The 26,445-nt window shown below is 37.5% G+C and overlaps 1 protein-coding gene across 1 annotated transcript in view; it reads left to right on the top strand.

Moving 5' to 3' along the window:
• Positions 1–19,562, top strand: part of mmp25b (matrix metallopeptidase 25b) — a 21,750-nt gene extending 2,188 nt beyond the window's left edge. The window contains exons 3-11 of the mRNA XM_083557127.1: positions 4,685–4,817; positions 5,297–5,435; positions 8,082–8,551; positions 9,618–9,714; positions 10,936–11,018; positions 11,105–11,257; positions 14,200–14,487; positions 17,890–18,368; positions 18,575–19,562. Of these exons, the coding sequence (XP_083413253.1) occupies positions 4,685–4,817; positions 5,297–5,435; positions 8,082–8,551; positions 9,618–9,714; positions 10,936–11,018; positions 11,105–11,257; positions 14,200–14,487; positions 17,890–18,143 (1,617 nt within the window). The 3' untranslated portion in view covers positions 18,144–18,368; positions 18,575–19,562. The remainder of the gene's footprint in view (positions 1–4,684; positions 4,818–5,296; positions 5,436–8,081; positions 8,552–9,617; positions 9,715–10,935; positions 11,019–11,104; positions 11,258–14,199; positions 14,488–17,889; positions 18,369–18,574) is intronic.
• Positions 19,563–26,445: the final 6,883 nt, after the last annotated feature.

The following is a 26,445-nucleotide window of genomic DNA, read 5'->3' as shown; positions in this document are numbered from 1 at the left end:
ACCAGGGGTCACCAACGTGGTGTCCTCGGGCACCAAGTAGTCTGCAAGGATCACATGAGTAGCCCGCGGGCCTTTTCTAAAAATAGCTGTTTCCTACTTTGTTGAAATATTATTGATAATTATTATGAGAAATCATTAACATGATCAGTGTCCTCACATAGATGAATATCATTAATTATTAATAATAACATATAATAAAAGGTAAATTGAGCAAATGTATTATTTCAGTTCAAACTGAAAACTGTGTGTATCAAACTGGTAGCCCTTCACATTAATGGTATCCAAGAAGTAGTTCTCAGTTTTAAAAAGGCTGGTGACCCCTGGTGTAAACGGTATGACTGAACTGTGCTTCCAAATTTGACCCTGTGGTGGGGCTAGAGTGTTGGCAGTCTTTTTTGATCTAAACTTTCTTTTCGGCTTCTCCCGTTAGGGGTCGCCACAGCGGATCCTCCGCACGTTTGATTTGGCACATGTTTTACGCTGGATGCCCTTCCTAACGCAACCCTCCCCAATTTATCCGGGCTTGGGACCGGCACTAAGAGTGGCTGGGGATGGTTCCCTGACCGGGAATCGAACCCGGGTTGCAGCGGTCGGAGCGCTGCATCTTAACCACTAGACCACCAGGGCAGTCTTTTTTGATCAATGTGCCAAATTTGAAATGTTCTATGGGCTGCCATAAACAAAACAGAAGAAAAAGTAGATGGAAAGCTATAATAACAATGAGGAGTCTAGAATCCTTTTATGCTTGGACCTGTTATGGGTTTTAACTACAAATCAGCTTGTAAGAAAAAAAATAAGAATTTAGACAAATAAGCATTGTTGCAAAGTTGCTTTTGACAATTACTCCAATTCCTCCAATTACTCAATTACTCCAATTACTCCAATTACTCCAAATAAATTTGGAGTTCCTCCAGGCGAATCATTCCCCCGAGTTTCCACGGGTCCATCTGATAAACCCTCAGATTGAAAATCTTGTAGAAATCTTCAATAGGCTGCAAGTCAGGAGTTTGTCTAGACCATGCAATGCATTCTTGTGTAATTGTGCCTGTATATGTGGGGGTGTTGCGTAATGTCCATTATCTTCCAATATTCAGTTCCGAGTTCCTTTCTGATAAGCCCTTGAACATCAGTTGTCATTTGTATAATCATCGAAACACTCTTTGCAGAACTACACCGCTCTGTATACCACGATGCCCCACCCCGTACAGTATTTCACTTTGTGATGGGGGTCTTGGAAGCATATATTCAACCCTCGTTCCTGCAAACATGACGAGCTGAATTGGTGCAAACGTGGTCTATTTGTGTTCCATTTGACCCAAGTATCTTGTTGCAAAATGTTTCTGATTTGTCTGTGTGTTTTTATAGGTGATGATTGGGGTTGAGGTTTATGTTTCTCAGGATATCTGTTGTTTCCGACAGTTGTTACAAGTGCTGAAGTAAAATCTAAAATCAGTCTAAAAATCTACTCAAGTGAAAGTAAAAAATAAAAATGAAGGAACACCATTACAAATGTGCAATAATTCTTTTTTTTTTTCGTCAAAAAATAATAAAAGAAAAAACACTACAGTCTATGACTTGAGTCTGAGGTGAGTTATGCACTTTCACAGCAAAAAAAAAAATCTCCTGTTCTAATGGGATTTATAATAATGAGAAAACTCAGGGATGCAGATAAAAAAAATTTAGAGAGTGAGCGCACGTGTTGAACAACTCCGGCGTATCTCAAGCACGTTCTCTTAGCTGCTGGAGACAGAACAGGAAATAAACATCTATTTCATCTTTTATTCTTCTTTGCACCACAAACGCCTGTTTTGTGAAAAGGGCCATGCGTTACAAGCCAGAAGGCACCTACAGTATGTGAACTGATGATTTGCTGTTTGTCTGAAGCAAAGAAATAAAAGTAAACTATCTGTCCGATATTAAATTGCGTAGCATCATATTTGTTTTCCATTGCAGCGTATCGCATTTTGTTCAGTTGAATCGGAATCGGATCGCACCGCATCGTAATGGTGTGAATTGTATCGTATCGTTGGCTATGCATCGAGATGCTAGTCGCATCGGCCTCAGTCACAGAGATGCACTACTTCCCTACTTTCCAGTGATTGTTATGGTCACATATTACTCACTCGATGGGAAATTATGATCTTTTCTCGAGTTCACATGGCAATTTCAGGGTATACTATAGTGAAATGCAGCACATCGAAAATACATATGATTTTTCTATACGGTATGAATCACTAGATATGACATAATATCATATAAACACACTGAAATATACTGTATATTGATAAATGTGTTCTCTTTTCACAGAAAAATTTAAATAATTGAAACAAAAAGTTAGACTCTAATGAAACTATATTTAGCCCATCAAATAATGAACATAAGGAAACCAAGCAGGAAGTGGTCAGAATGTTGATGTAAAACTGATCATGTAAAATGACCAGAAAATGAATGGTTGCAAAAAAAAAAAAAACCCTTGTGAATTGTAGACAACTTCTGTTTTGTTTTCCCATGCAGAAAAAAAAAGAATGATATTTAAAAGTAGGAAAAGAACCAAGGAAAACTTTCGGTTTTATTTCATTGAATCAGATTTATTGTTAATTATTTTTCCAACAAATTTGGAAAGGAAAAAAAAAAACTACACCAACCAATATGTACAATCTCATTCCAAAAGTTGTTGGACACCTACTGAGTTTGTGGACACCATATGATATGTATTTGAACACTCAATTCTCCACACCTTTTCTTTGCTGTTTTAATGACTTCTACACATCCTAGAAGATCTAAGAAATTCAGGAAGGTGGGATTTACTTGTTCTGCCACAGGAGGGTTAGGGTTTGGGTTCGTCCAAAAGTGGTTAAGTGCAGTTGAGGTCAGGGTTCATTGCAATTCATTGGAGTTCTTCCAAACTTCCACTTGCGAAAACGTGTCTTTGTGAACCTTACTTTGTGAACAGAGGCATTATCAAGCTGGAAGTGCTGTTGGCTCTCTTAGTAATGATGTAGAGCATAGAAAGATAGTTGGTTTGCGTCAAAGTTTATAGCAACGGATGGAGGAAGAACCGCATACTGTAGGTTGGATGGTTGGGTGTCCTGTATACTTTTGGCCTTAAAGTCATGTGTGATTCAATCTACTACATACTGTGTGTATCAGCCAGATGTGTTTTGGTTTCCTTTTGTTTCCGGTTCCTTGAAGTTTTTTCCTCATACCATCTCAGGGAGTTTTTCATTGCCCCTGTCACCACTTCCTCACTCATTATGAATACATTTATATTGCCTAATTTATACATTTAATGTTATATTTGTAATCTAGTTACTTCCTCACTACTGTAAGGCTGCTTTGGGATGATGTCTGTTGTTAAAACGCCTCTCCAAATACAAATGAGTTGAATAAAGGGATTGTACAGGGAAGGATGCACACATGGTTGGTGGTTTTCCATGAATATTTCCATATTTATAGTATCTTTAATGTTTCAGTGTTTTTAAGTGCATTGGTGAATAACATTTCTGTTGTGTTCTGCTGTACATCAATGGTCACCATGTTCTACATAGAAAAGAAGGAATTGACGTATGGAATGGAATGATATTGACTGCATTTATTCACCTTCTTTTCTTTTTTTGGTTTTGAAAGGTTCTGGATTTTAAACTAGACGTGGTTGGGCTTGTTTTTAGTAAAGGGGTTAAAAAAATCCTAAAATATTGCATTAATCAGGAAAGGAACCATTTTTACATACTGTAGTACCCCCATTTTTACGGCTCGAAAGTAATTGGACAAAATAATATAATTACAAATATGACTTATTTCTAATACCTTGAATCAGATCCTTTACAGTCAATGATTGATTTCTGAAACTCATAGGTATCACCAAATGCTGTGTTTGAAATAAGGAGGAAACATGCCATGGGCCTGGCTGTTAAATTGTTTATCAATGAAGCGTCTATTGGATGTACTTTTGGATGTAGTTTCTAAACGATTGTTGCAGTATTTTTAACCCCTTAAATTATAGGTAAAGGTGCATTTTCCCTACAGTGCAGTGAAATTCTTTCCTTGTATAACTTGGTGATATTAGGAAGTTGGGGTCAACCAGGAAAGTGCCTCACTGGAGCACATAGGGTTAAGGGCCTTGTTTAAGGGCCCAATGGTTGCAGCTTGGAAATACTGGGTCTTAAACCCCTGACTTTCTGATCAGAAACCAGAACCTTAAACACTGAGCTAACACCTATCAAATCAGATCCATTTTTGTCCAAATCCAATATTTACATAAAAAATTATGGGTTTTTGTTTAACCTCATCCTCTTTCTACAACTTCGCTTTTTAAAAAACAAAATCCATTATCTAAGTATTTAATCCTTTTGCCTGAAGCAATTATTAGGCCCAAGAATTTAATCCATTAAAGACCTGAGGCTAGGAACAAGTATATAAAATGTAAGATATATAAAAGGCGCTGCATGCTTGATAGTTTCCAGCCTCATTAAATGTTAAAAGAGGAAGCTGAGTGCTGTTTGTTTTGTGCAGTAGAAACTTGTGATTATATCATATAGAATGTGGTAATATTCCTGGACCAATCGTTCTTACCATAGAAATTACAAATAAAGAAAGTAATTGAACTCTGGGAATAAGTATAAACCCTGTAATGTGTATTTGATATTATATTATTAAAATCATCTTGAATTCATGTCTTACACAGGATTGGCTGAGCAGATATGGGTATCTCCCTCTTCCTGATCCACGGACAGGGAGATTGCAGACCAAAGAAGGCATGGAGAAAGCCATCAGACAGATGCAGAGGTTCGCAGGCCTGAAGGAAACGGGCAAACTTGGTAAAAATGTGCATGCTATGCACGGCAGCGTGATATTTATTCGTAATACAACGTGTCATTTGAATCACTTTTGCTTAAAGAACAGAAATAGTGTTTATTCAACATTAAACATCTCGCCAGTTACTTGGTATTCTATGATTCCCTTAAACTGTCTAAGATGTTTTTTGAAATGCGCTGCGGTTGATAGGGAATCGCATTGTGAGTGGAAATGCTTCATTCATAATCCGTTAGTCTAGCCCCATGCTTTTAGTGCGCTCTGTCAGCAGTGCATTAGGGGTTTCCATTACTGCAGTCCATATATTGATCCTTACTTTCTTTACTCCGTACTTTCTTCTCTCTCTCTCTCTCTCTCGTTCTCTCGTTCTCTCGCTCTCTCTCTCTCTCTCTCTCTCTCTCTCTCTCTCTCTCTCTCTCTCTCTCTCTCTCTTACTCTCTCTCTCTCACTCTCTCTCTCTCTCTCGTTCTCTTTCTCCGACCAGATGGGGACACACTAAAACAGATGTCGCTGCCTAGATGCTCACTGCCGGACATTGTAGGCACGGAAGACATGCTGAGAAGGAGGAAGAAGCGCTATGCTCTCTCCGGGTCCAGTTGGGAAACGACTAGTCTGAAATGGAGGTTTGTTCTTTCACATCTAGTATGTCGCATTTTCAGTGTCACATCAAACATTTTACTTTTATTCGATTTCATTGAATATAGTATAGATTGTCCCATGCGTTCTGATGACCCGATTGTAACTTTTAAAAACTCATGACTTAAATACTGTAGGATACGGTAGAATACTACTGTCTACCATCCTACCATCATTTCTTTATAATTTAACAAACTACAATACAGAATTTTGCAAAACAAGGCAATTTACAGTACAAACGTATGTATAAATGTTACAGTATATATATATATATATATATATATATATATATATATATATATATGTGACAGTGGGCGGTTTGCGAGTGGAGGGTGGAGCCGGACATCCTCTGTTGAGAGAGAAAGAGACAAGAGCTACATTTGGGCTTTAAAACACCAAATACAACACCAATGGCCAATTCCTAGTTAAAAAATTTCCCATTTCACCAACTTGTATATAGTACAAGATACTTACAAAATTACAGGTAGTCTCTGACTTACAATGGATATGCGTTCCAATGACCCCATCGTAGTCGAGACAAGGGCCTAGCCGTTCCCACGGAGACTTAAAGAATGATTAAATTAGATTAGATTCAACATTATTGCCATTGTGCAAAGTACATGTACTAAGCCAATGAAATGCAGTTAGCATCTAACCAGAAGTGCATATGTGGCCTATTTACAATAAATAACAGTAGATAAATAATGCATGAGGTCCATATATACAGGGATGAGCGGTAATAATATATGGTATATATACAGTGTGTGCACAATTATTAGGCAAGTTGTATTTTTGAGGATTAAAATAGTCAAACCTGAACATTCAAGTAATAAAAGTGAAGTTTTGGCTTTCATCTACATGTACACCATTATTAGGCAACTATTAGTGTGCAGAATTATCATGCAACTAAATGAAAAACAAAGATTTTCCCATTTTACTTGTTTATTTTCACCTGTTAAAGTGAGAATAATAAACAAACTTAAAATGAACAAATAAACATTCCTGAAATTTCAAAAAGAAAACCTCAGTGACCAATAAAGCCACCCTTCTTTTCCATAACAGTCACAAGCCTTCCATTCACGGAGTCATTCAGTTTCTCGATCTGGTCAGAATCAACTTTTTGTGCAGCCGCAACTACAGCCTCCCAGACACTGTTCAGAGAGGTGTACTGTTTACCTTCACTGTACATTTCCTGCTTAAGAAGGGCCCAAACGTTCTCAACAGAGTTGAAGTCAGGTGAAGAAAGGGGCCATGTCATTAGTTTTTCAGCTCTAAGGCCTTTACTGACCACGCATTGGAGAACTTTGATGCATGTGATGGAGCGTTGTCTTGCATAAAAATCAAAGTCTTCTTGAAAGATGCAGACTTTTTCCTGTACCACTGCTTAAGGAAAGTGTCTTCTAAAAATTGGCAGTAGGTCTGAGAGTTGATTTTGAGTCCATTTTCAACCAAAAAAGGTCCAACTAGCTCATTTATAATACTCCCTTCCCATACCAGTACCCCACCTCCACCTTGCTGGTGTCTGAGTCGAAGTGGAGCTCTGTGTCCATTACTGAGCCAACCACGGGCCCAAACATCTGGTTCGTCAAGAGTCACTCTCATCTCATCAGTCCACAAAACCTTTAAAAAATCTGTCTTTAGATATTTATTGGCCAATTCTTGACGTTTCAACTTATGTGTCTTGTTCAGAGGTGGTCGTGTTTCAGCCTTTCTTACCTTGGCCATGTCTCTGAAAACTGAACACCTCGTACTTCTTGACACTCCGGGTAGGTTGCAGTTGTGGAATATGGCAGCACTGGAAGATAATGGGTTCCTGGTAGCTTCATGTTTGATTCATCTCAAATCTTTGGCGGTTAATTTGCGTCTTTTCTTCTCGACACGTTTCTTGCGACCCTGTTGACTATTTGCTACAAAACGTTTGATGGTTCTGTGAGCATGCCCCAGTATCTTCAATATTTCAAGAGTGCTGCATCCCTGTGAAAGACTTTTTTTAATTTTTGACTTTTCAGAGTCAGTTAAATCTCTTTTTTGGCCAATGTACAGTAGTGCAAATGTGAGTTATAGATGGTGCCAAAAAAAAAATGTGTATTGGATAAACAGTGCAAAATACACAGAAAGTGACATTGCAGTATTGAATTACAACAGCCACAGGAAAAAAGCTATACTTCAGTCTGTTTGTGCGGCTCTGAGATACCTGTAGCGTCTGCCCGATGGGAGAAGGGTAAACAGTCCATGGTTGGGGTGAGAAGTATCTTTGTTGATGCCCATTGCCCTTTGCAGACAACGTTTATTGTAAATGTTTTCCAAAGTGGGAAGCTGAGTGGAATGATTCGTTGGGCTCTCTGAAGGGCTTGATGATGATGATGATGATCAGTATGGGGCAGTATACTGTTATTTGTTTATAAATTACAAAATACTTTATACTTTTGCAAAACAAAGCAATTTACTCTACCATACTGTATAAACTTTACTGTATATAATATATGTATATATTATATATTATTTTGAATTTTGTCATATCTTCATTGTAAGGTTGAATAATCAAACCACCGTAACTCAGGGACCATCTGTACAAGGTGACTCATTGCTGCCAGTGTATGGACCTGTAACTTCTTCACTCCTTATTTTCTTAGTGTCCTGAGCTACCCCAATCCTTCCTTACTCAAAAGGGAACATGTGCAATCGATTATGTACTATGCCCTCAAAGTCTGGAGCAACAGCACCAACCTCGAATTCGTCTTGGTCCCCAAAAACGAGGCCGATCGTGCCGAAATCCGAATTTCCTTCGAACGCTCCCTCCATGACGACGGCTATCCTTTCGATGGGAAGGGAGGCACACTCGCTCATGCCTTCTTCCCTGGCCAGGCTGACATCAACGGTGACACCCACTTCGATGATGAGGAGACATGGACGTACGGCCGGCCAGATGGAGACGGAACCGATCTCTTTACTGTAGCTGTGCATGAGTTCGGCCATGCGTTAGGTCTTTCTCACTCATCTGCTAGTCCCTCGATCATGCGCCCGTACTACCAAGGACCGGTGGGAGACATTAGCAGATACACACTTCCCATGGATGACCTGCTCGCCATCCAGACGCTGTATGGTGAGAACATTTTAAAGCATTTGGATTTTTGTGTGTTTCATTCACTATTGATCTTCACTACCTTTATCAAATCGATGGATTATGACACAAATGATCATAGTATAATATGATAAAATTAATATATATATCAAAAAATATCACTCAAACGATAATAACTAGCAAAAAAAAATGCTATTTAGAACTACATTTGGAAAACAATAGCATCATGTTTGGGCTGATATTAGTGATACCATATTCATTCAAATATATTTGTGTGGATTTAAAAAGGGGTGAAAAGATTCCTAGAGTATTTGGAATACAAAAAAACTAATAATTTGCCTCGATGCTTCGTTTAGACCATTTAACTACACACGGAGCACTGTGTTTCCCCACTGACCATTATTACTGACACACCCACTGCACAGAATGTGCTGTAGAATGAAAAATGGAGCAACGGCAGGAAAACAGCACGGTGTGATGATAAGATTCAGGCTAATAAAAACGACAGAAAGATTCCAAAGTTTGGGATAATTTTCAAACTAAAATTTAAGAAAACACCCTGCGTTTACCATTTTTAAAGTAATTTGAAATGGATTTTTATATTTTTATTTATGATTTTTTTGTTTATATGTTTGTATTTGCATTTTGATGTAATATTGCAATTAAATGCATTAAATGGGTTTAATTTTCACAGATATTCTTGTATGCAATTTTAGCATTAAATATTTAAAATTTTTCTAATTACTGGTTCATTTTAAGAGGCCCACCTTATTTTCTCTTGTTTATTTAGTATTTTTCTTCAATAAAGCAAAAGTACTTTTTATCCGATTACTCAATTATTTTATGGAATAATTCTTAGAATACTCGATTACTATAATAATCGATAACTGCGGATACAAAGATACAGATTTGGTTGCAGATACACTTAAATTCACAAGATGGAATTTTCAAGAAAAGCTGGACATCTTTTTTGTTTTGCTTATCTGATTTGTTAAATTTTAGTTCTCTGCGAATAATCATGACTTCCGACAAGACATGATGATGATGATGATGATGATGATGATAATGAGCATGTATTTTCTTGTAGGAATCAAAGCGAACAGAGCAACACCTCCCCCTAGTGGTGATTTAACTCCAGGTGTCCCTGAGCTGCCCAAAATTCCATCAACCAAAGGGACTGTACAGTAAGTGAATCATAAAAATATTGATTTTAAAAGATACTTTTTTTTTAATATAAAAATTACACATCAAATAAGCCCTGGAAAGAATTAAATAAGTCCTGGGAACAAGAAACTGTAACGTTGCATTCAACTTGCAACTGAATCAAAAGGCGGAGACTTCCTGTAAATACTGTACGTTAATGACAACTGAATACGAGAGCTCACGCCTTTCCTGTGTCTCTTTTGTTTTTGGTGTCTGGTAACTGTCTAGACGATAGACTGTCTGCATTTTTAAGACAAGGTTCATGCACTATCACATCAATAGCGAAAGTGTTCTGGAGTTTCATATTTGAAACCCATGCAGTATATGTGCAAAAATGTGATCATCAGGAAACTGAGCCATGCATCGGTGTTGAATTTATTGCAACAAAAAAGTGACAACAGGACAATAACACAATATTCCATTACCATTTAATCAATAATATGTCATAAATCTACACAATAGATCCACACAAACAAAATGCAAGGGGGGCTAGTAAGGTTTGGGGGAGGGTCTAGTAAAGTTTTGAGGCTAGTAAGGTTTGGGTGGTTAGTAAGGTTTTGGCGAAGGGCTAGTAAGGTTTGGGGTAGGGGCTAGTAAGGTTCACAGAAGAGGCTAGTAAGGTTTGGGGAGGCTAGTGAAGTTTGGGTGGTTAGTAAGGTTTGGGCGAAGGGCTAGTAAGGTTTGGGTAGGGGCTAGTAAGGTTGGGACTGAATATGGAGTCTATCTCAGGAACACGGGTTGTTGGGCAGGAATGCATCCTGTGTGGTATGCTAGTAATTTTTGCCATCCAGCTCCTCCTAGATCTAACGTGTAGAAAGACTTGAACCTGGGGTCAGGATCAAAGCCAGGACCATGGAGTCATAAGGCATCAATGTACTTTATACCTCTATGCCTACAAATTCCAACAGACTCCCAGAGCAACTTGCAATTTTATCGTTCATATAAAGAAAGCAGCACTGCTTGCTAAAGGGCCCCAGCCGGTGTCAGGTTGATGGAGCTGGGAATTGAACTCAAAACCTTCTGATCAGAAGTACAATATCTTAACCACTAAGCTACCAACTGAGAAACGCATTCTTTGGGCATTTGAGACGCAATGGTTTATTCTCTAGAAAGGCAAAATGGTAGCTATGACTCATGACCTATGACATAAGGAACAATCAAGAAGTAAAATCATTAAGTATTAATTTTTTTTTTTTTTCCAGGCCCAACCCTGGTTACCAGGATCGCTGTGAGGGAGGATTTGATGCAGTCGCCAACATCAGAGGCGATGTCTTCTTTTTTAAAGGTGTGTTTTTTGGATTTGAAGTTGTTTTTTTTTAAATAGCGTTCGAATAAATTCACAGTTACAGGTAATTTGCGCTTTTATGTCAGGACCTTATTTCTGGCGAGTGCAGCGATCTGGATCTTTGGTGTCCCTCGCCCCTGCTTTCATCAGAAACTTCTGGGTTGGACTGCCACCCGACGCCGACAAGATAGATGCTGTTTATGAGAGGAAGATCGACAGTCGCATCATCTTCTTTATAGGTCAGTGAGAGCGGTACGGTGATAATGTGTAAGAATGTATGTGTAACCATGATACAGTACCCCTGGAGCACAGAGAATTAACGGCCTTGCTCAAGGTTACAAGAGTGCCAGCTTGGCGATAATAGGGCTTGAACCCCAACCTTCCGATCAGTAACTCAGAGCTACCACCTGAATTATTTTCTTTCCTTTCATATATTTTCTACTATTTTTCAACAATAAAGACTATGAAATAATACACAAGCAGCGACCAACAACAGCAGGATCTCAAGTTTAAATTTTTCATCTACAATACTTTATTGATCCCACATGGTTATTCTTCACATATCTCAGCAATGTGGGCAACCAGGGTCAGATTGCAGAGTCAGCAAGATTGCAGAGTAACAAGCCCCTGTTCTTCTGGTCATAACAAAGAGCCACTGAGCTGCCACTTCCCCAACTTCTGTCTATCCTGGGAAACCGAACAAGACAAACATTGAACCTGGATGTAATATCAATTGCAGGACATCATGGAGACATAAGTTCTTTAGCAGTTTACAGTCAGCACCTTGGACAAGGGAGCTATGAGAGAGGATTTCTGCAATAAAACATACTGAGATACACCCAGTTCCACACTTCATTGGTTTAAATCATTGTTATCTTCCAAATTGCTGCTAAGTTTAAAATGAAAGCTTTTTTGCTGAGGCAGTTTAAGTTGTATTAAATTGTCATAAATAGCTTAACTCATGGACATTAAAGTCACATTTTAGATTTGGTCACACTTTACAAAAATCTACATAATGTACTGTGGACGAAAATGCATGTGGACACCTTCACATTACACTCATATGTTCAGCTAATTTAAACCGTTGCCACATTGTTCGAACACTCAATTGTCTAAAATGTCTTTGTGCGCTGTAGCATTGTGATTTCCCTTCACTGCAACTAATGAGCCTGAAACTGTGCACAAATCAATCAAGTGGCCTGCACAAAGTACTGATTTTATCCCCACTAAACACCTTTATGAAGAATTGGAAGGCTGGCTGATTGCCATGTTTTTTTTTTAACATCAGTGCTTAACCTAATTATTGCTCTTGTGGCTGAATGGACAAATCCCCACAGTCACGAAAAACAAAATCTAGTGGAATGCATTCCAAGGTCTAATTTAGCCATGGAATTCTACCGTTGAGCTTATTAGCTCTTTTGATGGTGGTTGCAGCCTACTGGTCATGTTCTTCACCAAATGTTTGGACCAAACTAGCCAAGCACGATCACTGCATGTGGAACAATCATTTCTGTATGAGTCATTTCTAGTCTTACTTTTTTGCTCTGGAAGCATGTCAAGATTCAGGAGATTCAGGTATGCTAGTATAGACCACTTGTACCTCAGAATTTAATTCAGTTATAGATGCAGATGTTAAAATGTGGAACACCAAAAAGGTGCAATACAGGAGAGAATGTTTTCAGAAGAATACATTTTCAGGATATTACCCTTTTTGTCATTCAATGAACATTAAGAAATCTTTTCGATTAGCATACAGTAAAGAAAGTGATCAGTCCCTCTCCTCACTACCCTAAGGGCTCTACTGACCTGTTTCCAGGTCCCAAAGAGGGAAAAAGTATTTTTTCTCTCTCTGGATCCAACACCAAAATATTTTTTTTGTGGTAAGAAAAAAAGATGGGAGTCCTTCACCACTCAGCAAGATGACTATCCGACCCGCTACCATCTTCCATTCATGGCCACTGCTTTTGAACTACTACAGGGAGCCAGTGTCTACACCAAATTAGACCTCAGGAATGCCTACCACCTGCGTATTAAGGATGGAGATGAGTGGAAAGCCTAATCGTGCTGTTTGGCCTGACAAATGCTCCAGTGGGTTCTTTTTCTATTTAGATGATGTACTTCTAATTTTCAAGATGTCAGTCTGTTAGGTCATGCAGTGCCTGCCTCCTTGTATGTTAAGATGAAGAAGTGAAAGTTCTTGAAGCTCACTGTATATAATGGAAGTCTCTAGGTGGCCCCCCAGGAAGACCATGGCAGGCAGGGACTTGCCTATACTTTCTTATTTTTTTTTATTTCAGCGCAGCAGGGACTCCTCGAACTGCTCTGGGTAAGAGATTCATCCCCCGGTTCATTCAGATGAGGCTCAAAAGGCAATGCACCCGTTTTAAATTTGTCTAAACGAATTTGTAACCTACAAGTGGCACAGACATGACCCAACTCTTTGTTGTGGACGAAGGGTTTGTCTCTCCACCTGGGACCCTCCTCCTGCAAGTTCTGCAAACTGGGCCCCCCAGTTCCTCTGGCCTTTCATTGTGTTGCAAAGGCTCAGTCCAACCAATCTACAATCTTTTCTTCTTTAGTCCATGTGGATGTGTCCCACCTTCCAGGCTACCCATCTTAAACTCATCACCAGACCAGATTTTCTTTGCAACTGGCTCCTACTTGGCCACATCTCATCGAGGGCCAGTCTGGCTTCACTATTTACTGCCTCCTGGACTCTCATGTAGCCTGTGAGCACATCCAGTTCTTAGTGGACTGAGGGGGTTATGCTGCACAGAACATTCTTGAGCCAGAAATAATTCAGGATTTCCACTGACACTATCCTGGGCAGTTCCTAGGTCCTTGGACAATATAAACTTTAGACACTAGATGGAGACAATGTGTTGATTTTTTAATCTTACTGTAATTTACTGTTTACTATGCTAAATTTCTTTATAAACTCTATATTATTTTGTGTGTTAAATTCCCTGGAGATGACCACTTTTTAATTTGTTGTCTTTAAATTTCTGATTTCTAATGGTATCTAATTGCATTTATTGTGAAAGCTGCTTGGAGACAATGTCCATTGTTAAAAGCGCTATACAAATAAAAATGAATTGAACTAAATTAAATGCATGGTTTAGATGTGTTATATTCTGATTGGCTTTTGATGTAAAAGATTTGTTCTTTTTTCACTTCTCAGGTTCACAGTACTGGATCTTCAAGGACACTGTGGCATTGCCTGGTTACCCACGGTCTTTGTCCGAATGGAGCATGAGAACTCCCGATGGGAGGATGGTGGATCGAGTGGACGCAGCATTCGTTTGGGCCCATAATGGCCACACGTATCTATTCAGTGGTGATCATTTTTGGAGGTTCACAGAGAATCAGGGGGAAATAGTATCGCATCCAGATGCGGACTACCCAAGAAGTGCCTCCCTCTGGAAGGGGGTGCCCAGCAATCCTGATGACATCATGAGCTGGGGAAAAGGTAACGATCTCAAACCATCTTTAGCTCAGTAAAGTAGTATGTACCTCGGCTCTTCAGGCTATTGTGGAGTAGTGGAATTTTGTATCAGGTGCATTTAAACTTTCACAAAACAATGAAATAGTTTTCCATAGCCTTGTCAATAATCCATATATTTTGTCACTTGACTCGCAATAAGCTATAGTTACTAAAATGCAAGACACAACGACAAGATCCTTCGTTAATCCTTGCAAAAACTATCAAGTATTAATAAGGCAAGGGACATTTATTAGCACATTTCTCATACAAAGGGTTTGCATAAGTAAAAAAAGAAGCATAATATAGCAGGATCGATTAAACAGTCATGTAATGGAAGTGAACATGACAGTGAAAGTGGAAGCAAGTGCACAGAACATTTATTTAAAATAAACAGGCAAAGAAATCCCAATTGGAAACGAGAAACAGGCTGAGGTCAGGCAAATGACCAACAACATGAACTAGGGAAAGCAAGAATGTGAACAAGAAATCATACCGAGATCAGAAACCAGAACGTGAAAGAGGAGAAAAAAGGCTTTCATATGAAAGGGCCTATTTTTTTGTATCTCCGTTAGAGCCTTCCGTGCACACTGTGACAGTTAACGAAAACATGGCTTTTTTGGAAACACTGGATATGATTTGAAAATGCCGTTTTTCAGACGTTTAAGTGTGGATGAGCGTTTTTAGATGAAAATGGCGTGTCTTGTGGAGTGTTGACGTGTCCCTCCAGGATGAGTGATTTCTCTTAATTAATAAAATGTGACTAAAATAAACTATCTACAATAGCCATAGTGTTTTTTATTCAGGGATTTGTGAAAACTGCGAGAAATAAAAATATATTTAGAATTCGATGCTGTATTTAAAATTCTATAGTAAATCAATGGAAACCAATAACAATTTTAAAAGTGCATGACTGTATGTTCTGAAAAAAACCAAAAGCCAACGATTTTCTCATAATTGCCTACATTTTCTTGGGAATTTCTGTGTTGCATTTCCTATAAAACATTTATAATAATAGTAATATAGGGTAATTATAATATGCAAATACGCTTCAAACAAAAGATCACATACAAGGTGTTGTAAAAATGTTCATATGAGTTGCCATGTCAATTCAGAATTCTCATTCAGAAATGAAAAATATTATATAATATAAAGAATTATATGATTATGTTTCTCAAATTACTCCTGAGCCTATTAAAATGGATGGACAGTCAATACAAGAGTGTTTTCCCCCAAACCCCTCAAATTAAATCTGAAATTCTAGTGCAATTTTTTTATTTTTTAAAATCCAAATGCATTAAGGCAACATTGTGTCATTGTTTAAATGTTTATGGACTTGGTTGTAGGACATAGGTGCCTTCTTTGGTAGCTGATTTGTATACATGTCCAGTTTGATTTTGAATACGACTTGTATGTGAATGCGCTATATGGTTGAATGGAAATGGCTTCGCATCGTGAATGGAAACAAGTTTGATTCTGTTGCGTTGATTTGCACACTTGTAGGTTTGCAAGGACACTGTGGCAACATCTTGGTTTCACAGATACAACAGATGTACAAAACAGATGTACAGATGATAAAAAATGCTGCTTAAAATTTGGTTTAGCAAAATGGTCATTAGGTTGGCCTTTGTTTGTAGATATATTGAGCTCTAACAACAGTGTTAGAGCTCAATACTATTACACTGAGCCCTTATAAGCTTAAATAAATTATATCAGTATCTGTAGTTGTTAATATGGCAGTCTGAGGGTTGCATGTACATAAAGATTCAAGGCAGAGAACAAAGACAAGAGGGTCATCTGATTTGCAGGGGACACTGGTGGACAGAAGGTCTTAGTAATGCCCTTCATTCCCATCACATACTCCATATGAGTCCATTCATAACTAATGTTAATTACTCATTAAAACAAATAACATAATCTTAAAAATGTGTGTATCCCCAAATTGGGCATTTAACAAATACACCATTAGAGTTAAAAATGAAATAGTATTAAAATGTAATGAGCTTGGAAAAATTTGGTTTTCACAAAAATTTGGTTTCACACGTGCACAAAAGAGAAGAGATCAGGCTTTGGAACAATCTGACCTTCCATCCAAAACATGCTCAATGAGACCTAGAAAAAGTATAAAATTGTGAATTATCCTTATTGGATAAACTAAATTGGACTAATTTATAAAATAATATATAATCAAATTTCTAACATTTCTATAACAAGGGAGCTGGTAGGTTAAACTTTAAGGCATTGAACTTTGGCTCTAAAGGATGTGTGTTCAAATCCCAGGCTTACCTGAGCAAGGCATCTTACCCCATAGCTGCTCGTTGTATGAATGAGATAAATGTAAGTCAGTCTGTATGAGGGAATCTCCAAATGACGTAAAATAATCTATTTACTTCTGTTAAGCTCCTTTGGGACAGTCAATTTTTAAAATAGCATTGAATTGAAATCTGATGGCATACAGGAACTGGAGAGTCTGGTGATCATTTGAACACGTCATCTATGAAGAGTAGAGTGAACACCTTTCCGGCACACTGTTTTGGAACACAACGGAAACTGTCTGGCTCACATAGCTAACACTGTTACCCAGTGGTGGACAGTAACGAAGTGAATGCAATTCATTACTGTACTTAAGTACTGTAGCTTTGTCATGTATCTGTACTTTTTGAAGTATTTCACATTTGCTGAGACTTTAACTTTACATTTCAAAGTCAAATATTTTACTTTTGCAAAATCAGTCCTTCCTTTTTATTTATGAGTGAATTAGTTAGCTTAATTAGCATCAGTGCAATTGCAAGCAGAATCTTTTGAAAGGAATAAACACTCAACACTGGTGGTCTTATTTTCATGATTTTTCTAAGTATTGAAAAGAAGGTTTTGAGATCATGATCATTTCAGTAGATATCAATCAGTGTTTGACTAATTAATATCATTCTGTTAATAGATTGGTGTGTTAAGAGTGTTTTCACATAAACTGAGGTGATTAGGAAAAATCTTGTGACAAAAATTATAATAGGAACATTACAACCATAATAAATCATAGCACTTTGAATATTTTTGCATTTTTACTCATAGTAATAGTTTACTTTAACTCAAGTACATGGTTTGTGTATTTAATTCACCACTGGCACATAGCTGCAATATGAAGAATGTCAGTTATTTCAACTGGTGACAATTTGTGCATGCCAAAATGTACAGGTATGGTAAGTGCAAGATTCCATTGCATCTGTTATACAACCGCTACAGTAAAATTGCAGTTGTGGTAATAGGTGTATTGTAAAAACACAATTAGGCTAATTACTTTGAAGAACCAGCATAGGGTTTTTGTAGTCTAAAAATAAACAAAACTCATTTGCATGAACCACCAAAATAAAAGTTTCCTTCTTTTTTCTTTAGCGGGAGACACCTACGTCTTCAAGGGCAACTCCTACTGGGTCCTAAAGAGTGGCGGAATGGATCAGGACGTCCTGAATCCCAAATCAACGGCAACCGATTGGATGTTTTGTCCGACCCCGACACCACCCGTCCAATACCCGCTAACCCCAAACCCGCGCAAATGCAGCTGTGATGTTAAGAATGCTTCCACACTCGCCGGAACTTCATCGCTAGTTATTTTAATAATGGTTCGGTGCATCAGTGTGCTGATTTAAACTGATTACTCGGTTGAATTGGAAGAAATGTGACATTATGGCACTGATTATGCATATGTCAAGTCAAGGACTTTCGGTTGCTGAGTATGCTGTTTCACTGCTTGCCTGAAATGCAAAAAATTTGAAACAAGCTAAATTCAATCAAAGAAGTGATTTATATGATGATGGGTTTTAAGGAAAATTTGAGTGTCTGCTATGATCAAACCGAATTTATGAACCTCTATAGCAGGGGTCTCCAATCTTTTCCAGAAAGGGCCAGTGTGGGTGCAGGTTTTCATTCCAACCAAGCAAGTCCACACCAAATTCTACCTGTTCAAATCTAATGATCTTCATTTTTAATGACTATTAGGTGTGACCATTAATTGGTTGGAATGAAAACCTGCACCCACACTGGCCCTTTCTGGAAGAGATTGGAGACCCCTGCTCTATAGTGATTATAAAGACTATTATGAGCTTGTGTTTCTTTCTGCAAATTTTGGCTCATAGAGGTTGTATGTGTGCAGGTTTCTGGACATTTGCATATCGAGTGAATTTGGACTTTTTGATAAGGATACAAGTGCTGGTACCTTTTTTTTTTTTTTTTTTTTATCAAATTAGATTTATTGTCTATAAATCCTATGCAATGGAATGTATGACTTGTTATAGTAGAAAGAATTGAAAAACCAAATAGTCAAAATGTTTAAATATGCAAGTATATGTAAATATTTATTCATTCTTGTATTCGGTCCTCTGTCAATGCATTTCAATCAATTCCTTACTGTTTTCTTACTAAATGCTGTAAGCGATTTATATGATTGTTTAGCCAGAAAAATATATTATATATAAGAGCTCTCTTTTGAGCTTTATAACACATGCAACCTTTATTCTCCATAGGTACCTTAAATACTTTTTTTTATTATTATTATTGCTATTTTATCAAACGTTTCATTGATTTCTTCATTCTTTTGACGAGAAGAAAATTTGACAGATATGTCCATCAGCCTAAATGTCAAGCATATGGGGAAATTTGCGGGTCAGAATCCCCACTGTTCAAGTCAGAAGTAATTTGTATTAGTTATGTTTTTATTATTATTATTTTCTTTGAAATGTTTTTTTTTTCTATTCCCAATTCAACTATAAATATAACTGTATTTTTAAGCATCTTTTTAATTGAGCTGGTGAAGACATTAATAAATCAAGTTACATCTATGCCAAGTATCTGACAACTATGTCTATATAAACATTGATCCAACATTAGGTAATAAGTAAATAATCATCAGTGGGTTTTTTGTAGACATGACGTAAAAAATTAGTTTTTAAGTTCAGGTGAAGCTCTAGCTCATTTTCTTGACAATATTCCGAGCGTGTATAATTTTCCGTATAAATGGCCTACAAGTGATCTGGTTCATTAAACTATAAGTGGACATGCAAACATAAATATAGTGAATATAAATTGTTTTATAAACTATAAAAACCTTATTTTGTGATGTAAAAAAACCACAAGATCAACCAAGATAACAAACCCATTTTAATAGGGGAAAAGAAGAAAAAGTGTACAATAGCATCTTCTTTGTTAAAATACCTTATAATAGAAGATTCTATTGGGGTTATCGTTTGCAGATTTTATTCCTTGGAAAAACTCTCCAGCTCTACAAGGCTTACAAGGCTGTGAACAGCATTCTCCAAGTCATTCCATAAGCTTTAAAACATGGCATTGACTGGAAAACTCTTGTGTTCTTCTTCTGAAGATATTCCTTTGTGCTTTGGGCCATTATCCTGTTAAAATTATTTGTAATCTTCAGCTGTCGTATCATAGAGTGATGCTTCCACAACCATGTTTTACTGTTTTTTGAGCTGCTTAACATTTTCTACTTTGGTTCCATGAACTATAACGCATTTTGCCAAAAGGGATGGTTTGTTTTTCTGAGAAAGGGCTTCCATTTATGGGCCTTCCGGTTATCACACTCTAATGAAAAGATGCATGAGATAGCTCCGCTAAAATTGGTTTAGAGATTTCTTAAACTTCATCTCGTTTTTACTTAAATGTCATCCATAAGTTGTCTTCTAACTGACAGTTGTTTAAGATGTCACCCAGACCAGTAAAGCAGAAGCTGAAAAACACAGAAATAACAGAAATCGCATTGCACTCGGAAGGCCTTGAAGAGATGCTGCAAGTCACACACGTTTAAGAGAACTCCTCATCCAGTTATGGAGATCAAACTAGCGACTTTCACACGGACTCAAGTAATGTCCTACAGGCAATAATTTCAGGAAAAGTCGACATGGCCTTTCAGTTTAAAAGTGTTCTCTCAGCTGTACAAGATTTCAAAGAATCAAGTAGCAGAGTGTTTTGGGAGACTGACACAGACAGGAATGCATTTCTCAGACCAACAATGTGGTTACTACACTTTAGTTGATGACCAGCGCTCTCAAAAAGAAAGTTGCTGCGCTTATCTCTAACCTAACACAATTAGGTTTACCAGAAAAATCTGAGGGCAGTTATGCATGTGTATTTTTAGAAAGCTGGTTACCCGAGGAATTGAACATGGAACCACTGCGAAAGACTCTGGCCATAGAGAGAACACAAGGATTTGGGGATATACGACGGATGCGTCCAGAGCAAAGAAAGATGTACTGTTCCAAAATCAACAAGTCGTGTTTTTTCCAGACCTTTCTTCTGAGGTAAACAAGCAACGAAGACAAGTCGACGAAGTCAAGAGAAAGCTACAAGGCAAGGGCTCGCCGTACAGATTCATTTTTCCAGCACTCCTCCGTGTGACCATTAACAGCCCAAATATTTCAAAATCTATCGGAAACTTAGGACTTTCTAAGAAACGTGTAAGGTGGTGAAATTCTTTCCAATTTTGCTGAATCTAAAGATATATGAATAACGGCCGATTAATCATAGACATTAATCTTTAAAAGGGGACAAAGGAACTCATCCGAGCTTAGGCGGCATCCCATTTATCATATGGTTCATTTCAGGACTCATTTAGATGGGGGAAGTTAGAAATAATATAGTGGATGGAGTCGCTGGTGGTTCGTAGCAATTCATGATGGTGATGTTAAAATGTTGCTATTGTCAATGGTTTACGTTTTTTAATTATTCTGCTTTTGTGTTTAGTTGTATGTATTGTCACAAGGCACAGGGGACTCTCTGTTTTAACACTAGGGAGAGAACTGATCTATCTAATAACGTGATGGCAGAGATTATTGGGGTTAGGTTTGTTTCTTGAAACTGTAGGAAGCTGCATAGTATCACTAAAATCAAAGTGATGACTAGGCTAAAAATTTAAGTAAATTAATTTTTTTTTTTTCCCCAAGAACTGCTTGAACAACATTATTGGCATATATTACTGATTGTTTTTATGGCGCAATAGTAATTTCAGATAATGCCACTATATTATTCATTTATCCTGACCCTAAGTTATTAGCAAAATTACTCTGGCCAAGGTGAAAAGGCTGGAAATTGCTAGCTTTATCACGGTTGATCCGATCAAAAGAAATTACACTTTTAAATGCTTTTTTTTAATTTTTATATACCTCTCGATATTTACACAATAGAATACAAACAAATTTTATTATTTCTCCTATTTTAAATATGTTTGAAGATTCTTTCAAAAATGGTGTGCTTCAATCCTCATTAAAAAATGCTCTCATTACGTTACTTCCTAAGCCTATTAAAATAAATGCCAAATGCAAATCATTTCGGCCAATTCTGTTAATACGAATGTTAAGTAAAATTTTGGCAACGAGGCTGGAAGTGTTTTTGCCTGAGGTAATATATCGAAACCAAAATGGTTTTATTAAGAGTAGTCAAGGTTCTCATAATGTCCGAGCTTTGCTTGATGTATTATATATAAAAAGAAGCTTCTGATACAGCCATTTTGTCCCTGGATGCTAAAAAAACATTTCATAGGGTGGAATTGACATTTGTTTGAGGTCCTGAAAAGATTTGGGTTTGGAGGATGTTTTTGCAAAAGGATTGAGAATTTTTTATGCACCCTATGGCCAAGGTATAGTATAGTTTCCAATGCTTTTCATACTCAAAGGGGCACTTGACAAGGATACCCCTTATCACCTCTGATCTTTGTTTAAACAATCAAGCCATTTGCAATAGCTGTGGGTCTCATTGTAATATTCAGGCCATTAGATTAAATACTAAAGATATTGGTATTTCTTTGTACGCAGATGGCGTTGTTTTATACTTCACAAATTTGGCTTTCTCCATTCCTGCTCTAATACAAACGCCTTGCAACTTTTGCCAACTTTTCTGGTTATAATCATTCTAAATCATTCCTTCTTTTATTAAATAGGTATGACAGTCAACTGTAAAACAAGTAGAAGCATAATACAGTATATACACAACACAATGTTTAAATACAAACAAAGAAAAAAAGAGACCACGAATAAGTAGTTCCGCTATCAAACATATTGCACATAGATAATATTGCACGGTTTTAAATTCTTGTTATTGCACATGTTGCCTAAAAAAACGTTGTTAATGTCATTATTGCACAGTTAAACACAATAACAGTGTATATTTTGTTGACTGGTTCACTGGGAGCAGCTCTGATTGTAAAGTCTGATAGCAGTCTGTCACTGAAGGAGCTGCAGGGGGTGAGAGTCGTTCTCCAGCAATGATGGTAGTTTAGCTACCATCCTCCTTTCTCCCACCTCCTGTACAGTGTACAGGGGAATCCCCAGGACTAAGCTGACCCTTCTGATCAGCTTGTCCAGTCTCTTCCTGTCTGCAGTGGAGATGCTGCTGCCCCAGCATACCACACCATAGAAGATGGCTCTGGCCACCGCAGAGTCAAAAAAGGTCTTCAGTAGCTCTTCCTGCACTCCAAAAAACCTTAGACTCCTTAGCAGAAACAGTCTACTCTGTCCTTTCTTATAAATAAGATAAACCTTTATTCGTCCCACAGTGGGGAAATTTCTATAATGGATGTTAAATTGCCACAGTATTATTTGTCCAGTCCTGTTTGCGGTTCAGATGAACAGCCAGGCATTTGTAGGAGTCCACTCTCACAATGTCCTTTCTCTGAATGCTCATCGGTGATAATTAAGTTTGTTTGGGCCTACAGAAATCCACCATCAGTTCTTTGGTATTCCCCACGTTTATCTCGAGTCAGCTCTGTTGGCACCAGTCCACATAGGTCTGGATCAGTCCTCTGTACTCCCTGTCATCATCATCCATGATCAGACTGACGATGAGTCATCAGAGAACTTCTGCAGGTGACAGGTTGCTGAGCAGAACATGAAGCCTGCAGTGTAGAAGAGGAACAGGGCCAGAACTATTCCCTGCGGGGATCCAGTGTTGCAGACAACCATGTCAGACTCACAGTCACGAGTCCTCACATACTGTGGTCGGTCTGTGAGGTTATCTATTTAGACAGATGATGGTCCACTCCCATGTACACCATCTTATCCCTCAGGAACACAGGTTGGATGGTGTTGAAAGCACTGAAGAAGTAAAAAAAAAAAACATGACTCTCACTGTGCTCCCAGCCTTTTCCAGGTGCGAAATAGCCTGATTTAGGAAGATGATGACAGCGTGTTCCACTCCAATGCCAGGTTGGTAGGCAAACTGAAGAGGATCCATTGATGGACTCTCCAGAGTTTCAGAGAGAAGTAAGCACCAGCCTCATCAGATGTGTTCATTAGATGAACACATCTGATGAGGCTGGTGCTTACTTCTCTCTGAAACTCATCAGATGTGTTCATTAGATGCAAATCTTTATATATTTTTTAACAATATTTCCAAATTAAAATATCCAAAAAATATTAATGCAATACAAATTATTCTATTGCTTAAAATATTATACCTTTCCCTGGTGGTCTAGTGGTTAGGATTCGGCGCTCTCACTGCGGTCAGGACACCCGGTCAGGAAACCAAACCCAGCCATTAGGGTTGCACAAGCCAGTGCACTTTTAGTGCCGGTCCCAAGTCCGGATAAGTCAAGTCAAGTTTATTTGTATAGCGCTTTTCACAACAGACATTGTCTCAAAGCAGCTTTACAGAAAACAACAGTTAAGGTGAATGGTGTGCGTTTGTCCCTGATGAGCAAGCCGTGGCGACAGTGGCAAGGAAAAACTCCCTTAGATGATATCAGGAAGAAACCTTGAGAGGAACCAGACTCAAAGGGGAACCCATCCTCATATGGGTGACATCAAGAGGTTCACTTTCATTTCTCAACATAAAAAAAACATTGAAGATTATGCAGGTTTTAAGCAGAGAATTTACATACATACATAGTGATTCCTGTAACCCATAAGGTTGTATCCCAAAGTGGCCATGCTATTTCATACCAAACGTATAAAGACCACAGCTACTAACAGCATTGATAAATACTGTAGGTTAAAACAAAACTGGAAGTATAAAGGGGGAAACAGCATGTTGTTGCAAAACCCTTTTGTGATCTCATACATTTATAGCACTTTATTTAAGTGAAATCCAAAATGTTCTATATAAACACAAATCTAAAATGCTTACATATAAAAAAGACAGAAAAATAGACAAGACTAACAGATAAATGGGGAGGGTTGCGTTAGGAGGCCCTTCCCTAATGGGAGAAGCCGAAAGAAAGTTTAATTTGAAACAAAGCTCTCATTTATTTTTCATTATTACATGTCTTACAATAAAGGCGGTCTCCAATTTCCTAATTTACAGTGGTACTATTAGGCAGCACAACTGCTATCTATTTTATATTATTCCTTTTTTTAAATACCACCCATCTTGAATGGACACTGTTTTTTTTTTTACCCCTTAATCTTTATCTTTATACGACAGATATCAAAACTATCTAAAAAGGCAAAAATGTTGTATCTTTTAACCTTATTCTCATTAACACAATAAAAGTATGGTGTGATGTGCTTAGGTATTTAGGTCTCTATCATCATCATTAAAACTATCATCGTTAAGTCCAAAAATTTTAAGTCCAAGAATTTTAAACCAGTCAGATTGGATGCAGGATTGTAGCACAGTTTGATATCCACCTAAAATACTTCCTTAAATTCCTCCCATTTAGAAGCCATGTTTCTTTACATCATGGTACCCAGCTTACAAAAAAATTAAGACGCCTTCTAAAAACTTATCAAAATCTCCCCAATCTAAAGGTTTAATATTGACATTTCTTTAGACAAATGGAAAGAAGTATCGTATGTGTGAAGCTCAATCACAAACTATTAACAACAATCTCAAATTAATACAATACAACTGGATTACAAGGATGTATTTTACCAAAGTAAATAAAAATGATCAAAACACTTTTGCACTGTATGTGGGATTGTTTTGGAAAAAGGTTGTTATATTTATTTTTAAGATGGTATCTGTAAATCAGACATTTTTATTTTGGGAATTTTTCTTGGGAGTATATTGTATACAGTAGCAACACTGGGAAACTTATTGACATAAGTATACTTCAAGCAAGGTGTCTAATATCTGTGTACTGGAATAAAGTGGAAAAACCACCCATTATACAGTGGATCAACATCATGTCTTTTTGTTTGTCAGTGAAAAGGATTACATACATTCTGAAAGGTAAAGTGTCTTTTCGGAAAATATTTGGAAACAATTTATTTCCTTTATTTCAAGCTCAGATTTTTGAAATACAATAGAAGGAGAAAGAGCTCATATTACTACATTTTTTCCTTTAAATCACCTTCAGCTATAATTTATTATTAAGCCATAAGTCAATTACCCCTTAGCCCAAATTGCCCCTTGTTATTTTTATTATATGATTTGTATCTCGGGTATGTATGATTAGTACCCCCAACTTCACTTATTGTTTAGTGTTTTGAACTGACCTGTGCCCTCTTCTCTTTCTTTTTCCCTTGTGTTAGTAGCTGCTTTTATTTTATTATTAATGTATAAATAGAAGATCTGAATCAATGTTTTGCTGTATTATGCTGAATTTTTTTCTCAATAAACACACTGTTGTAGTGACCTCACCCCTATTTCCTAGTCATGGAAAGAAAGAGAGTCTTCCCACAGGCGTAACCAATACTTGCCAGAGATTCCTGTAGGTTTCTTGGTGACCTCCCTATGTTCTTTTCTTGACTTTTTGTAGCCTTTGGAAGGATATTATATTGTTGTAATGTCACTTTGGGTCCCCCTTTTTCTCCAGCATTTGATGACCTTTACAGTATGACCAATAGATAATTTTCCATTTTCAAAGCTTTTCAATCTCATTAATATCTGCAGCCAGTTGTTGCAAAGAGCTAACAAACAGCTCACCTATGGTATTTACTATAAAAGTAGGAAGTCAAAATGGAAGAAATAGATCATTTGCTATGTGCTGAAGGAGCTTGCCTCTGC

This window comes from Silurus aristotelis (assembly GCF_946808225.1).
Source record: "Silurus aristotelis genome assembly, chromosome: 12".
Lineage (NCBI taxonomy): Eukaryota > Metazoa > Chordata > Actinopteri > Siluriformes > Siluridae > Silurus > Silurus aristotelis.
Note: the sequence above shows the minus strand (reverse complement) of the source record. Positions and strands in the feature narration are given on the sequence as shown.